General features: G+C 46.2%; 1 protein-coding gene across 2 annotated transcripts in view; it reads left to right on the plus strand.

Annotated features, from left to right (window-relative positions):
* The window catches only part of cep350 (centrosomal protein 350), a 173,107-nt gene that overhangs the window by 41,982 nt on the left and 115,643 nt on the right, over positions 1-15,482 (plus strand). For both annotated transcript variants that reach the window (XM_067990822.1, XM_067990823.1), the window contains exons 4-7: positions 1,257-1,371; positions 7,059-7,230; positions 10,843-11,474; positions 13,718-13,831. In XM_067990822.1, the coding sequence (XP_067846923.1) occupies positions 1,257-1,371; positions 7,059-7,230; positions 10,843-11,474; positions 13,718-13,831 (1,033 nt within the window). The remainder of the gene's footprint in view (positions 1-1,256; positions 1,372-7,058; positions 7,231-10,842; positions 11,475-13,717; positions 13,832-15,482) is intronic.

A 15,482-nucleotide genomic window follows, 5' to 3' on the forward strand; every position in this document is an offset into this window, starting at 1 on the left:
AGCTCAGGAATTCCCTCCCTAGCTCTCTCTGCCTCTCTACCTCTCTCGCCTCTTTTAAGACGCTCCTTAAAACTTATCTCTTTGATCAAGCTTTTGGTCACCTGTCACGATGTGGCTCAGTATCAAATTTTGTTTGATAATTGCTCCAGTGAAGTGCCTTAGGACGTTTTACAATGTTGTTGTTACTTCCCTCATCTAATTCTGTCTACCTATCTCACCACAGCAGTACATCTCCTGCAATGGCTTCTTCTCTAGTGCTGTCAAGTCACCTCCAGTGTGCCCCAACATTCGTGCTTGGCCCCCAACATTCGTGCTTGGCCCCCTCCAATTCCTCATCCTTATGTTGTCCCGCAATAATATCACCCCCGAGCATTGGGTCAGCTTTACCTCTCCACCATCATCCTTGAATTCATGACTTGTGCTGTCTGACAAAGATCTTTTGCAGCTAGCATTGGCAAGAGCAAAGCCACCCTGTTTAACCACAAACAGAAACTACGCTCCTGAGTCCTCTGTTCCCATCCTGCTTTCTAGATTCGTACTCAAGCTGATAGTGTGAAATCTCGGGGTCCTGCTTGAGCCTGAACTGAGCTTCAAACCCCACACTCTGCCCATCACCAAGACCACTTCCTTTCACCTCCAAACCCCTCTGTGTGTTTGGTCCCCACTACTACTGAAATCCGATTCATGGCTCTTGTCACCTCCAGACTTGATTTTTTCCAATGTCCTGCTTGGCTGGCCTCCCAAGTTTTGCCCTCTAAACTCCTCCTCTTGCCAAACACTGCAGGCTGCACCATAGTCCTGTTCGTTTACCACTCCCTGTGCTCACTTACCTCCATTGATTGCCCATCCCTCAGTGCTTCGATTTCAAAATTCTCGTCTATACATCGGTCCCTGGTCACTCCTCCTTACCTCTCCAACCTCCTTCACCCCTACGTCCAAGGTTACAACCTCTGCTCTTCCAACTCTGCTCTGCCGTGCATTCCCTACACCATCTGCCCTACTTTTGATGGCCGAGCCGTTAGCAGTCTCTTCCTTTTGCTCTAGAATCTCGCCCTAAATCCCTCCCCCACCTTCCAAAGGCCCTCAAAATGTAGCCCTTTGACTGTGCCCTCACCTCCCCTAATTCCCCTCGATTCCTGCTCGGGTCTGACATTGAACTGTAAAGCGTAATGGGATGGTTTGCTATATGAAAGGTGCTATTTTAACGTAAGTTGTTGTATTTGACTTGTCGTTTAATTATTTTCTTTCATCCCAAGCTGCGACACATAGAGAACAGGCTGGAAGCTGTCCCCACCAGCACTGCAGTATTAGACACTGTGATGGATACTAAGAAGACTTTGAGCAGTGCTACCAGAAAAGTCAGTAGGAAGGGTAAGTGGAAGGACAGCAGTGAAGAAATCATTGCTGGAACTTGGAGCTGCAGTCGCTGTTTATCTTATGTAGGCAACCATTGATAAAGAATGCCAGTACTGTGAAAACAACAAATAATGGAATTTCTTGAGGCAAAAAAAAATCTGATAGAGTTATGCCCTTCATAAAGTTAATTAGTGGATCAGCATGCAGTGGTGTTGTTCAATGTTTTAGAATTTGAGGAACAGAATGAAGCTAGGAAATCTCTTCTTTCTCCGTCATGGATTTTTTTCCATAATTTCCAATCCCTCTCCTCCTGATTGCACTGACCCTTGCTGGGGTACGGCTCAGTGGGCAAAGTCAGTCCTGCGTTCCCTCACCCAAGTGGTCAATCTGTGAGCGTAGACAGTGGGTGCCAAGCAATTATTTTGTAGTCATTGTAACCACTTTCAAAAGAAAAAAACCTGTTTATGTAAATCCAAATTAAGGGACTTCTATAAAAATGTACGTTATCTTATTACAAGTAGCGGTTGTAGATGTGCCACTGCAGTATTTAGTTATGTTGTGTTCTTGATTTACAGTTACTTTTTAATAATGCACCTCCAAATGTTCACCTTTAATTGGCTGAGATAATGCTGAAAACTGCATTTGGATATCCTCTGTTTCTGTCGCTGCTAATGGGAGCGCTGCATCTTGAACAAACGGAGAAAAATAGCTGGGAATTGGTTTTAGATTAGTGATGTACTTTATAATTAAGTTTCATCGCAGGCAATCATTTTAACACTAAGACTTTGACAAAACTTTGCGTAAAGATAGTACAAGCCCATTATCACTCTCTGAGAAGCTTGAACCAGTCGTAGTTTCAGATATAGAATCATACAGGCATTCGGCCCATCGTACCTGTGCTAGCTCTTTGAAAGAGCTGTCCAATTAGTCTCACACCCCTGCCCTTTCCCCATAGCCCTGTAATTTTCTCCCTTTCAAGTATTTATCCAATTCCCTTTTGAAACTTCCTATTGAATCTGCTTACACCAACCTTTCAGACAGTGCATTCCAGATCTTAACAACTCACTGCATAAAAAAGTTTCTCCTCGTCTTACCTCTGGCTGTTTTGCCAATTACCTTAAATCTGTGTCCTCTGATTACCGACCCTTCTGTCAGTGGAAGCAGTTTCGCCTTATTTACTCCATCAAAAACCGTTCATGATTTTGAAAAGCTCTATCAAATCTCCTGTTAATCTTCTCTGCACCCAACTTCTCCAGTCTCTCCACGTAACTGAAGCCCCTCGTTCATGGTACTATTCTAGTAAATCTCCTCTGCACCCTCTCCAAGTCCTGGACATCCTTCCTAAAGTGCGGTGTCTAGAATTGGACACACTACTTCAGCTGAGTAGCACAATGGATTAGCAATCCATCGCCTTAACCACTCAGCCACCTTGTCCCGCACTGGGACCATATGTACTCGCATATCAGACGACTTGTACTAGACAAAACCTCGACTTTCAAGCTCCAAAGAAAACCTTTGACCTACGTATAAGATCCTCACCAGTGATTGCAGTTCCCTAGAGTGCGATAAATGTAATCTTAATGCGCACTGAACCATGCATACAGGGAGAGGGGAGCAGAAGACAAGGGAATTGGGGGGAGGTGCGGGGCGCGGGTGCCTGGAAACCGGCTCTGGAGGGTCCAGAATAGATGAGGGTGGAACATGAGCAGGTGGGTGTGCTCCTGATGATCACACATCGGTCAGGTGGTTAGCAGGGACTAATCAGATGTGATCATCATAATCCACAACAAACACAGAAAGCAACTATTTCCACCCCAACAAACTGGAAGTGAAAGTAACTTGAAATAAGGTAGTTGAGACACTGGATGGGCTAAAAATTGATGATGAGGAGGTACTAGAAGGACTAGCTGTACTTAAAGTAGATAAGTCACCAGGTCCTAGGTTGCTGAGGAAAGTAAGGGTGGAAATTGCGGAGGTACTGGCCATAATCTTCCAAACGTCCTTAGATACGGGGGTGGTACGAGAGGACTGGAGAATTGCAAAAGTTAGATCCTTGTTCAAAAAAGGGTGTAAGGATAAACCCAGCAACTACAGGCCAGTAGCACCCTTATTTAAAAAGGGTAGTAGGCAGAAGGCTGGAAATTATAGACCAGTTAGCCTAACATCTGTGGTGGGTAAAATTTTGGAGTCTATTATTAAGGCGACAGTAGGAGAACATTTGGATAAACATAATTTAATAGGACAAAGTCAGCATGGCTTTACGAAGGGGAAGTCATGTCTGACAAATTTGCTTGAGTTCTTTGAGGACATAACGTACAGGGTGAATAAAGGGGAACCAGTGGACGTAGTGTATTTAGACTTCCAGAAGGCATTTGACAAGGTGCCACATAAAAGATTATTGCTCAAGATAAAGAATCACTGGATTGGGGGTAATATTCTGTTATGGGTGGAGGATTGGTTATCTAACAGGAAGCAGAGAGTTGGGATAAATGGATCATTCTCGGACTGGCAACCAGTAGCCAGTGGTGTTCCACGGGTCGGTGCTGGGTCCCCAACTCTTTACAATCTATATTAACGATTTGGAGGAGGGGACCGAGTGTAACATATCAAAGTTTGCAGATGATACAAAGATGGGAGGGAAAGTAGAGAGTGAGGAGGACATAAAAAACCTACAAGGGGATATAGACAGGCTGGGTGAGTGGGCGGAGATTTGGCAGATGCAATACAATCTTGGAAAATGTGAGGTTATGCACTTTGGCAGGAAAAATCAGAGAGCAAGTTATTATCTTAATGGCGAGAAACTGGAAAGTACTGCAGTACAAAGGGATCTGGGGGTCCGAGTGCAAGAAAATCAAAAAGTTAGCATACTTGCTCTCGAGGCAGTACAAAGAAGGTTCACTCGGTTAATCCCGGGGCTGAGGGGGTGGACATATGAGGAGAGGTTGAGTAGATTGGGACTCTACTCATTGGAGTTCAGAAGAATGAGGCGATCTTATTGAAACATATAAGATTGTGAAGGGGTTTGATCGGGTGGATGCGGTAAGGATGTTCCCAAGGTGGGTGAAACTAGAACTAGGGGGCATAATCTTAGAATAAGGGGCTGCTCTTTCAAAACTGAGATGAGGAGAAACTTCTTCACTCAGAGGGTAGTAGGTCTGGGGAATTTGCTGCCCCAGGAAGCTGTGGAAGCTACATCATTAAATAAATTTAAAACAGAAATAGACAGTTTCCTAGAAGTAAAGGGAATTAGGGGTTACGGGGAGCGGGCAGGAAATTGGACATGAATTTAGATTTGAGGTTAGGATCAGATCAGCCATGATCTTATTGAATGGCGGAGCAGGTTCGAGGGGCCGATTGGCCTACTCCTGCTCCTATTTCTTATGTTCTTAAGTTGCTACCAACCTCGGTGGTGGGGAAACTTTTAGAAACGATAATTCGGGACAGAATTAACCGTCATTTGTACAAGTGTGGATTAATTAAGGAAAGCCAGCATGGATTTGTTAAAGGCAAATCGTGTTTAACCAACTTGATTGAGTTTTTTGATGAGATAACAGAGAAGGTTGATGAGAGCAATGCGGTTAATGTTGTGTATATGGACTTCCAAAAGGTGCTTGATGAAGTGCCACATAATAGGCTTGTCAGCAAAATTGAAGTCCATGGAATTAAAAGAGCAGCGGCAGCATGAATACGAAATTGGCTAAGTGACAGGAAACAGTGTAGTGGTGAACAGTGGTCAGTGCTAGGACCACTACTTTTCTTGATATATATTAATGACTTGGACTTGAGTGTACAGGGCACAACTTCAAAATTTGCAGATGACACAAAACTTGCAACAGTGAGGAGGATAGTAATAGACTTCAAGAGGACATAGACAGGCTGGTGGCATGGGTGGACACGTGGCAGATGAAATTTAACGCGGAGAAGTGTGAAGTGATACATTTTGGTAGGAAGAATGAGGAGAGACAATATAAACTACAGTGTACAATTCTAAAAGGGGTACAGGAGCTGAGATCTGGGGGTATATGTGCACAAATCGTTGATAACGGTTGAAAAAAGCATACGGGATCCTGGGCTTTATAAATAGAGGCCAAGAGTACAAAAGCAAGGAAGTTATGATGAACCTTTATAAAATACTGGTTTGGCCTCAACTGGAGTATTGTGTCCAATTCTCGGCACTGCTCTTTAACGATGTGAAGGCCTTAGAGGGGGTGAAGAAGAGATTTAATAGAATGGTTCCAGAGATGTAGGACTTCAGCTATGTGGATAGACTGGAGAAGCTGGTGTTGTCCTCCTTGGAACAGAGAAGGTTGAGAGGAGATTTAATAGAAGTGTTTAAAATCATGGGTCTAGACAGAGTAGATAGAGAAACTGTTCCCATTGGCGGAAGGGTCAAGAACCAGAAGACATAGATTTAAGGTGACATGAGGAAAAACTTTTTTACACAGTGAGTAGTTGTGATCTGGAATGCACTGCCTGAGGGGGTGGGTGGAGGCAGATTCAATTGTGGCTCTCAAAAGGGAATTGGATAAGTACTTGAAGGGAAAAAATTTGCAGGGCGGTGGAGTGGGACTGGCTGTATTGCTCTTGCAGAGAGACGGCATGGACTTGATGGGCTGATTGGCCTCCTTCCGTGCTGTAACCCTTCTATGTTTCTAACCATTTAAATATTGTTCAGTGCTCAGTTACTGTAAACATTTAAGTTCTAACTGAAATTTTAAGTTAATGGCTTGAGCCTGGTCAAACTCTGGAATCCTGTCCACCTGTCAGCAGTTTAGAATGGAAAATCTGTATGTCAACATTTTGTGTCAATACTTTACCTAATGGGAAATGCCTGTCCGTCATAATGCTGTTGCAGGCTTCCCTCCACTGGTGGCACTGTGGTGCAAGTCGCACAGGTCCATCCGCCAGTATATTCCAGTGTTCTCCTGGCCGGCCTTCCACCTTGCACCCTCCGTAAACTTAAGCTCTTCCAAAACTTTGCTGCCCATATCCTAACTCTCACTGTGTCCCGTTCATCCATCACCAAGGTGCTTGCTGATCTACATTGGTTTCTGGTCTGGCAACGCCTCGATTTTAAAATTCTCATTCTTGTGTTCAAATCTCTCCATGGCCTCGCCCCTCCCTATCTCTGTAACCTCCTACAACCCTCAGCGATCTCTGGCCTCTTGCGCATGGCGGCTGTGCCTTCAGCTCGGTCCTAAGCTCTGGAATTCCCTCCCTAAACCTCTCTGCCTCTCCCTTCTCCTTTAGGATGCTGCTTAAAACCTGCCTCTTTGACTAAGCTTTTGGTCACTTGCCCCAATTATCTCCTTACTTGGCTCGGTGTCAAATGTTGTTTGATAACGCTCCTGTGAAGCACCTTGCGACATTTTACTATGTTAAAGGTGCTATATAAATGCAAGTTATATATTTTCTAAATTCCTATAATTTACATTTTTTTAAGTTTATAGTTTTTGCAGTCTTTTGATTTTTAGACTTGTGTTGCCACCTTTCCTGTGGCCTCCCTGGTTTATTGCTTTTTGTTTGAGTACGGGATTTAAGGAGACAAGCGAGGGAGAAGAATTATCTTCAGACCCCTCACCTACATCTGCTGGCAGTAGTCTTTTTAATGCAACTCGTGCGGACTAACTGAGTCCACTGATGGTGATTAGGGGAAGGAATGTGTGCTCCTTTTTTTAAAACCTTGTTTCTATTCCTGTCAGATGGAAGGTACCTGGAAGATTCGGCAGCCAGTGCTTCAGCTGTCAAGTCTGGCAGTCGAAGCAAATCGAGAAAGGACAAAACGTCCCGGAGCCCCCTGAGATCTACCACTCTGGAAAGCAACATTAAGAAGAGCGGTCGAGTAGAATTCAGAGATCCTTTAGCTTCATATAGGTATGAGGAGCTAGATGAATCTGGGTGATATTGAGTGGTTAAATCACAAAAAGGATATGATTTTTTACTGTTCTAAAACTGAAAATACATTTGAAGAGGGAGTAAACAAATATGGCTTACTTAATTAACACAGGTGCCTAAAATGTCTGAATCCATCGCCAAGCTGTAGAGTACGTTGACACTGCGTCAGTTTTCTCTTCTCCCCTGCTCATAAATTTTTGTATGTCGATTCATTCTAGCTCAAGAATGGGTAACTGACCAGCTGTCTGCATTCTGTGAATGCTGCTGTATAACCATTTGCTGGAAGGTGGAGGAGAATAGCCAGAGGTGACATTTCCCTCTGGTTTCCTGTCCCTGTGCAATATGCTTCTCGACTCACCTGACGCTTAGGATTTGCTTAGCAGGGAACCACAGTGCCTAACCTGTGTTCCACACATTCATTCACAGCCAAGATGCATGCTGTATATTAGAACAGTGGTTAAGAGGAGATCTGATAGAGTTGCTCAAAATTACGAGGGATTTTGATGAGGTAAATTAGGAAGAACTATTTCCACTGGTCAATGAGACAGTAAGTAGAGGGTTAATTTGAGATCATCACCGAATGAATTAAGGGAGAGGCCAGAACAATTTCTTTAAGGCAGAAAGAGTGTTGGAATCAGAATCTATAATAGCCTTTAAACGGGAATTGGATAAATATTTGAAAAGGGTATAGAGAGAGGGCAGAGAATGGGGCTCGGTGGGTAGTTCCTTCGGAGAGCCTGCACGTGCAGTGGCCTGACTGGCCATCTCCGGTGCCTATGATTCTGTAATGCTGTTACCTGAAATTTCATGTTTGTGTAATGCCTATCCCTATCTTGGTACTGGAACACTAATTTACACAGGCACTGTATTGCTTTCTGCAAGATTTGTGCTTTTCAATCTCTGGCTCACCTTGTTGGATGGTCCAGTGTCCGAAGTGACCTACTGACAATGCTGTAAAGTGTCTCATCACATTGGGAGTACTATAAATCCATTGTGTGCACTGCAACTCACAGTTCTATTGAAAGTTTCATTACAGTAACACACATTGAAGCCTTGGTTTGTAATATAAATTAATTGTTACAAAATCCAAACTTATGCAATCCAGTGTGGATAACCGTTCCAGAAGGTTAGAATAACACAGCTGAGTTTTAAACAGGTCACAATACAATGGAAACCCATGTTGCTGGATACACACCATTAGTTGAGCAGAAACTTTGATTTAATAATTTGCATATAGGTGGCACATTTTGGCTGCACATTGCCCAGAGTAATTGCCGTAACACACTGACTACTTACGGTGGAACAAATGTCAGACTAATGTGTCTGCTCCAGATACGGTAGTTACTTTGGCAAGGATAAGGGCATAAATTGGGAACAGAAGGAAACCTTTTCTGGCAGTGGGTTAGTTTTCTTTTGCCAGCGTCTCCCTTCCTCTTGTGAAGGTGTTGACTCCTACTGTTGTGCAGTTCCACAGCTGCTGGGTGCCCTTTGGTACCTTGCCCAGTCCACCAGTTCTTTGTGTAAGCCTAGACAGTGAGTATTGGCATGCAATTTGGCTCAATCTTTCCTTAGCTAACGTGTATTTGTAAGAATGTTTTTCATCTCCTGACTCGGGGGTACTGAGACAAATTTTGATGCTTCCATTGCCACCTTGGTTGAAATCAACGAACTTAGCAAAGACTAATAACTGAACTCTCGTCCTTCTGGCTTGTATGACTCAACTACCTGTTGCCTGTGCTAACTGAGCCATTATAGAGCTGTGGACCAGAGTCTGTACCATTTTATACTTACCTTAAGAATGCTCGAGGGAACTGCTGTGGATTGCATCATTGGGGCCCAAACTCTCCCTCCCCTCCTTTCCTTTCCTGGCTGACCCATAATTGTTGAAATGACACCAGCACTTTTCTCGATCTGATTTTTGGCACTGAGGCACACTGCATGACACATCATTGGGGATGATGGTGCAGCTGGATGTACACTCCCTTCTGCCCCGCATATCCATTGCAGGCGCATCATTTTAAACAAGCCCAAAAGTTGTATTTCATTAAAACAATTATGGAGGTGCCGAGCATTTAAATTCACCGTGTAATGGGTTACTGAACCATACAGAGCAAGAAAGTTCCAGGTTTGACCCTGGTCTGCTGAGTTGGGAGACTAGTAGGGGGTGGGTCCTACCATTGGCTCCAGTGTTCCCTAGTAGGGGGTGGGTCCTACCATTGGCTCCAGTGTTCCCTCGTAGGGGGTGGGTCCTACCATTGGCTCCAGTGTTCCCTAATAGGGGGTGGGTCCGACCATTGGCTCCAGTGTTCCCTAATAGGGGGTGGGTCAGACCATTGGCTCCAGTGTTCCCTAGTAGGGGGTGGGTCCTACCATTGGCTCCAGTGTTCCCTAATAGGGGGTGGGTCTGACCATTGGCTCCAGTGTTCCCTAGTAGGGGGTGGGTCCGACCATTAGCTCCAGTGTTCTCTAGTAGGGGGTGGGTCCGACCATTAGCTCCAGTGTTCCCCAGTAGTGGGTGGGTCCGACCATTAGCTCCAGTGTTCCCTAATAGGGGGTGAGTCAGACCATTAGCTCCAGTGTTCCCCAGTAGTGGGTGGGTCCGACCATTAGCTCCAGTGTTCCCTAGTAGGGGGTGGGTCTGACCATTAGCTCCAGTGTTCTCTAGTAGGGGGTGGGTCCGACCATTAGCTCCAGTGTTCCCCAGTAGTGGGTGGGTCCGACCATTAGCTCCAGTGTTCCCTAATAGGGGGTGAGTCAGACCATTAGCTCCAGTGTTCCCTAATAGGGGGTGGGTCAGACCATTGGCTCCAGTGTTCCCCAGTAGGGGGTGGGTCCGACCATTGGCTCCAGTGTTCCCTAATAGGGGGTGGGTCCGACCATTGGCTCCAGTGTTCCCTAATAGGGGGTGGGTCCGACCATTAGCTCCAGTGTTCCCTAATAGGGGGTGGGGCAGACCATTGGCTCCAGTGTTCCCTAATAGGGGGTGGGTCAGACCATTGGCTCCAGTGTTCCCCAGTAGGGGGTGGGTCCGACCATTGGCTCCAGTGTTCCCCAGTAGGGGGTGGGTCAGACCATTGGCTCCAGTGTTCCCTAGTAGGGGGTGGGTCTGACCATTAGCTCCAGTGTTCCCCAGTAGTGGGTGGGTCCGACCATTGGCTCCAGTGTTCCCTAATAGGGGGTGGGTCAGACCATTGGCTCCAGTGTTCCCTAATAGGGGGTGGGTCCGACCATTGGCTCCAGTGTTCCCCAGTAGTGGGTGGGTCCGACCATTAGCTCCAGTGTTCCCTAATAGGGGGTGGGTCAGACCATTGGCTCCAGTGTTCCCTAATAGGGGGTGGGTCCGACCATTGGCTCCAGTGTTCTCCAGTAGTGGGTGGGTCCGACCATTAGCTCCAGTGTTCCCTAATAGGGGGTGGGTCAGACCATTGGCTCCAGTGTTCCCTAATAGGGGGTAGGTCAGACCATTGGATCCAGTGTTCCCTAATAGGGGGTGGGTCAGACCATTGGCTCCAGTGTTCCCAAGTAGGGGGTGGGTCCTGGACCCGATGTAAAGAAGAAAATATTATAATCACCTGTCTCTTGCGTTACTAGGGAAGTGGATGTCAGAATTCCATCCTATCTGACCGCTAGCCAGCTGGAAGCTCAACGCCTCCTTTCCGAACTGAACTCCAGCGAAGTGCGAGGGAAGGAGGGTGAAGTCAGCCGCATGATATACGAGCGAGACAACCGGAGTTACCACTGTTTGGACGACGATAGCACACGTTCGACTGCAGTGGACGACACAGTGGTGAAATATCTCAACGACCGCTCAGCACTCGACACCCTGCACAACTCCAATGCACTTTACAAAACTCTGAGCCGAGGTGCGCTGGGGCAGAAGGAGGCCAACGGCAGCGCCAAAGGCCCACACGCTAAACCCGCGAGCTACGAGTCCGACGCAAAGAGCGATCGGCCTTCTGAGCAGTCCCAGCTGTCCTCCCCGAGTTCAACGTCCGAGTCCATGATGCAAAGACTGGAGATCATGCGCAGGAAGCAGCACGACGACAAGCTCGAGAAACTGAAGGAGCGGATCAGGAAGCAGCGGGAGCAGTCGGAGGAGTCTGCCGAGAGGGACCGGCTGCTGAATTTCTCCGAGCAGCCTGTCGCTCCCAACGTGGACACTGCGGCTCCCACTACCAAAGTGAGAAAGGTTGCTGCAGCACCACCTGCTCCATCGTACAAAGGTATGACTGCTGGGCGTGCACCGTCTTGTGCTCTTTTCCTTCTCCCTTTCTAATTTCTGGCCTCTCCAGGGTATGCCTCAGCCTTGGGCACAGGAGTGGATGGCCCGCTCTACAGATCCTGCCAGTATATCTCCCAGCAATTGCAGGGGGACCCTTGCTTCCCACTTATAGAGAAAGACTTGTATTTATATAGTGCCTTTTATGACCTCAAGACGTTCCATGGTGCTTTACAGTCAATGAAGTACTTTTGAAGTGTAGTCACTATTGTAATGTAGGAAACGCAGCAGCCAATTTGCGCACAGCAAGGTCCCACAAACAGCATCGTGATAATGACCAGGTAATCTGTTTTAGTGATGTTGGTTGAGGGATAAATATTGGCCCAGGACACTGGGGAGAACTCTCCTACTCTTCTTTGAAATAATGCCATGGGATCTTTTATACCCACTTGAGAGGGCAGATGGGGCCTCGGTTTAACGTCTCAACTGAAAAGACGGCACCTCCGACAGTGCAGCACTCCCTCAGTACTGCACTGGAGCGTCAGTCTAGACTTTGTGCTCAAGTGCTTGGAGTGGGACTGGAATCCGCAACCTTCTAACTGAGGCGAGAGTGCTACCCACTGAGCCACGGCTGACATCCTAGTAGTCAAGTGCGTGACCTCCACACAGCACTTCGACAGAATGATCTTAGAAACATGCCGTGCGTTGGCAATACTCGGTGTGAACTTGCATCCTACCACTCTGGCACGACGTGTTGGATCTCCAGCAAGCTGCCTCCAAGCTTTCTCTGTTTGAAAATAGGCTTCTTGGTGGAATTGGTGAAGTGAGTACCTCTTTGTATTAATTTTTTTGGCCAGTGAATGTGCTGTCACTGTCACAGCGTGCAACCTATTGCTTTGTTTTAAAGCCGATGGTCTGCACTTTGAGTTTTAGGAGTACACTAGACCTCCAGTAAACAGATTAAGAAAAATTGGCGATACTTAAAATCGGAAATAAAAATGAAATAGCACAAGCTGATCAGCATCTGTGAGGGACCAGTGTTTCTCTCCCTGTCACGTGCTGACTGACCTGCTGCAGCTCCAGCACTTGCTGTTTTTAATTCTAGAGTCTAACAGTGGTGTCCATTTTGACTGGTTTTCAAAAAAAAAAGGCAAAAGGATTATATTGGTTTGGAATGTGGTTCTACCTGAGTTCTTGGGGAATTTTTATAAATGTTTTCTGGGTTATTGCATTCCAAGTTTTTAAAAAGATGAGTTCAGGAGGTTTAGTTGTCGTTGAAGACTCTTCTGTTTCATTGTTTTACCCTGCTTTGAGGTGTTGCATTAGGAATTGTCGTACACAAGATTTGCTTTTTAAGCTTGGGGTCCATACGGTGCGTGGTTGGTTATTTCACTAAAGCAGTACTTTTCAAAGTTTTGTGTGTGTGATGGTGGAGGAGTGGGGGCTTGTGGTCGACCATTGCGATATGCTGTGCGCAGATGACTTTTCTCCCACCTCCTCTTCCTCTTCCCCTTCCCCATAAAAATCCCAAAGGATGTTTTTCTCCATTCTCAGGATGTGGGCGTTGCTGGCATTTATTGCCCATCCCTAGTTCCCCCGAGAAGGTGGTGGTGGGCCGCCGCCTTGAACGGTTGCGGTCCTTGTGGATTCTTTGTTACAACTGAGTGTCTTGCTGGGCCATTTCAGAGGGCAGTTAAGTGTCAACCACGTTGGTGTGGGACTGGAGTCACGTTTAGGCCAGACCGGGTAAGGACTGCAGGTTTCCTTCCCTAAAGGACATTGGTGAACCAGATGGGTTTTTATAACAATCCAACATGGTCACTTTTTCTGATACCAGCTTTTCATTTCCAGATTTTTAGAAAAACTGAATTCAAATTCTCAAACTGCCCCGGTGAGATTTAAATTTATGTTCTCTGCTTATTACTCCAGGCCTCTGGATCACGAGTCCAGTAACATAACCACTACGGTACTATACCCGCTACCTTGAAAAAATAATGCCAAGTTTTTTCTACTTTGAGGTGAAATTCTAAATTCTCAGCAGTGTTATAGCCTGATTTCCAGAGCTACTGTGTTGGGTCGTCCACCCAGAAGGGAGCTGCTCTTATCTTGGCCTTTTTCTGAGAACTTGACTTTTGTTTTTAAACCAAGATGTCCCAGGCCTAGTTTGTGGATGAGATGAATCCTTGTAGAAAGATCATTGTCTCATATTCAGGATTCTGATACCTCGAGTCTTTATTTCCATTCCAGGTTTCAATCCCATGGAGACAAAAATCCGAACTCCTGATGGCAAAGTGTGGCGTGAAGATGAATTGCACAATATCAGCAGAGACCTGTACCGGGACTTCACACTCCAGTTAGCGGGTAGGAAACACTGCCTCTGCTTAGTTAACATGGGAACAGGAGTAAACCATTCAGCCCCTTGAGCCTGATCTGACATTCAATTAGATCATGGCCGATCTGTAGTTCAACTCCACCTCTGCTCCGTTTCCCTTGATACCCTTACCAAACAAAAATCTATCGATCTCAGCCTCGAAAGCTCCAATTGATCCAGTGTCCACTGCCTTTGGGGGGGAAAAGGGAGTTCCAGATTTCCATTGCTTTGTGTGAAAAACTGCTCCCTGATATCACTCCTAAATGGCCTAGCTCTAATTATAAGATTCTTAAACAGTGGTGGAAAGGGAGTGTTGCGATGGTTAGTGTGCTGTGCTGTCAGATTTGGGGCAGTTAAATTCCAGTGCACATCGAGATGTCGGCCCGTGCATTCTTGACTGTTGTGGTTTTGAACGAAATGACTGGGTTCTGAGTGAGTTCGAGTCCTCTCCCCTCAAGGGAGGACATTGAAAATTTACACTGGGATAGGTGATGCGGTTTTGGGATGGTGTCTGAGGCACATTGGTAGGGTAGAGTTGGTGCTTTGCACTGACGTGGATCACAAAAGTGGGTAAGATGTTACATTCCCCAGCATTAATAAAGAACAGAAGAGACACAAACACAAGGAGTCCAGGAGGTTTGATTAAATCCACGTATGAAGCTGCTGATATGGATTGGCTTTCTCTGGTTATGTTGACTATCTTGTTCATGTGACTCTTACTGTGTTTCTTGTTAGATTTTGTATTTGCACTTGCAATAGTTTTAAATAAAAAGAATCAGTAACTGATGGCCAGCAATATCTGAAAGGACTGCGATCTTCTGTACTTCACTGAAACTTCCTCATCACTCTGGAGGCCTGTGTTAAGATGTGGAAAGTGACTCTGTACTGCAGTCAGTCCTGTGGAGACCAGTCCCTTTGCTTCTGTTAGCGTCGCTGTGCAGGAACCCTGCAATGGGCTTAGATGATAAATGAGGACGGTAAAAACGCCTTTAGTTGAGGAACTAGGGGGATTCTTGCACCTGTGGAACTATACCCCAGTGACAGTGCCTTAGGAGAGTGGATAGACTGTACAGTAACACAAGCATCACAAGCACTTTTTATTTTGTCAATTTTTCTTTCTGCCACTTCCCCTCCCTCAAAGACCGTATGGTTGTATTGGCCCCATTTGTGCCCCTGCCCCAGTGTTGTCTACCTCTGATGTGGGGTTCCTGCTCAGTCAACAGCATTCGGGTCTTGCACTGTCTGTCAGAACTATGATTTCTCCTGGTCTGCTAACCCTGCTGAGCTGGCTCAGTGCGCATCGTGCTTTTCACAGTGACACAAAATAGCGCTGTAGTGCAAGCGTGCTGGTGCACAAGACCGGCTCAGTGTCAGATTCCCAAGGGGGCCCGTCCTCTGCCTAGGCTCAGAACGGCAGATGTCATGTTACCAGCGCCTGGGAACAGTCTTACAAGGAAGAGTGGGGCTGGCTTTCTTCCCATCCCGCTGATTTTGAAGCCACCTTCCACAGGAACTGGGACCAGATAACAGTATGACAACTGTACCTTCTAAGTATAGAAAGGAGGAAACAGAGCGTCTGAGTCAAGGGCAGTTTTTCTCGAGTGCTTGGAAGTTAGCCATTTAGGACTGAGATGAGGATAA

The sequence above is a fragment of the Heptranchias perlo genome, chromosome 9 (assembly GCF_035084215.1).
Source record: "Heptranchias perlo isolate sHepPer1 chromosome 9, sHepPer1.hap1, whole genome shotgun sequence".
Taxonomy (NCBI): domain Eukaryota; kingdom Metazoa; phylum Chordata; class Chondrichthyes; order Hexanchiformes; family Hexanchidae; genus Heptranchias; species Heptranchias perlo.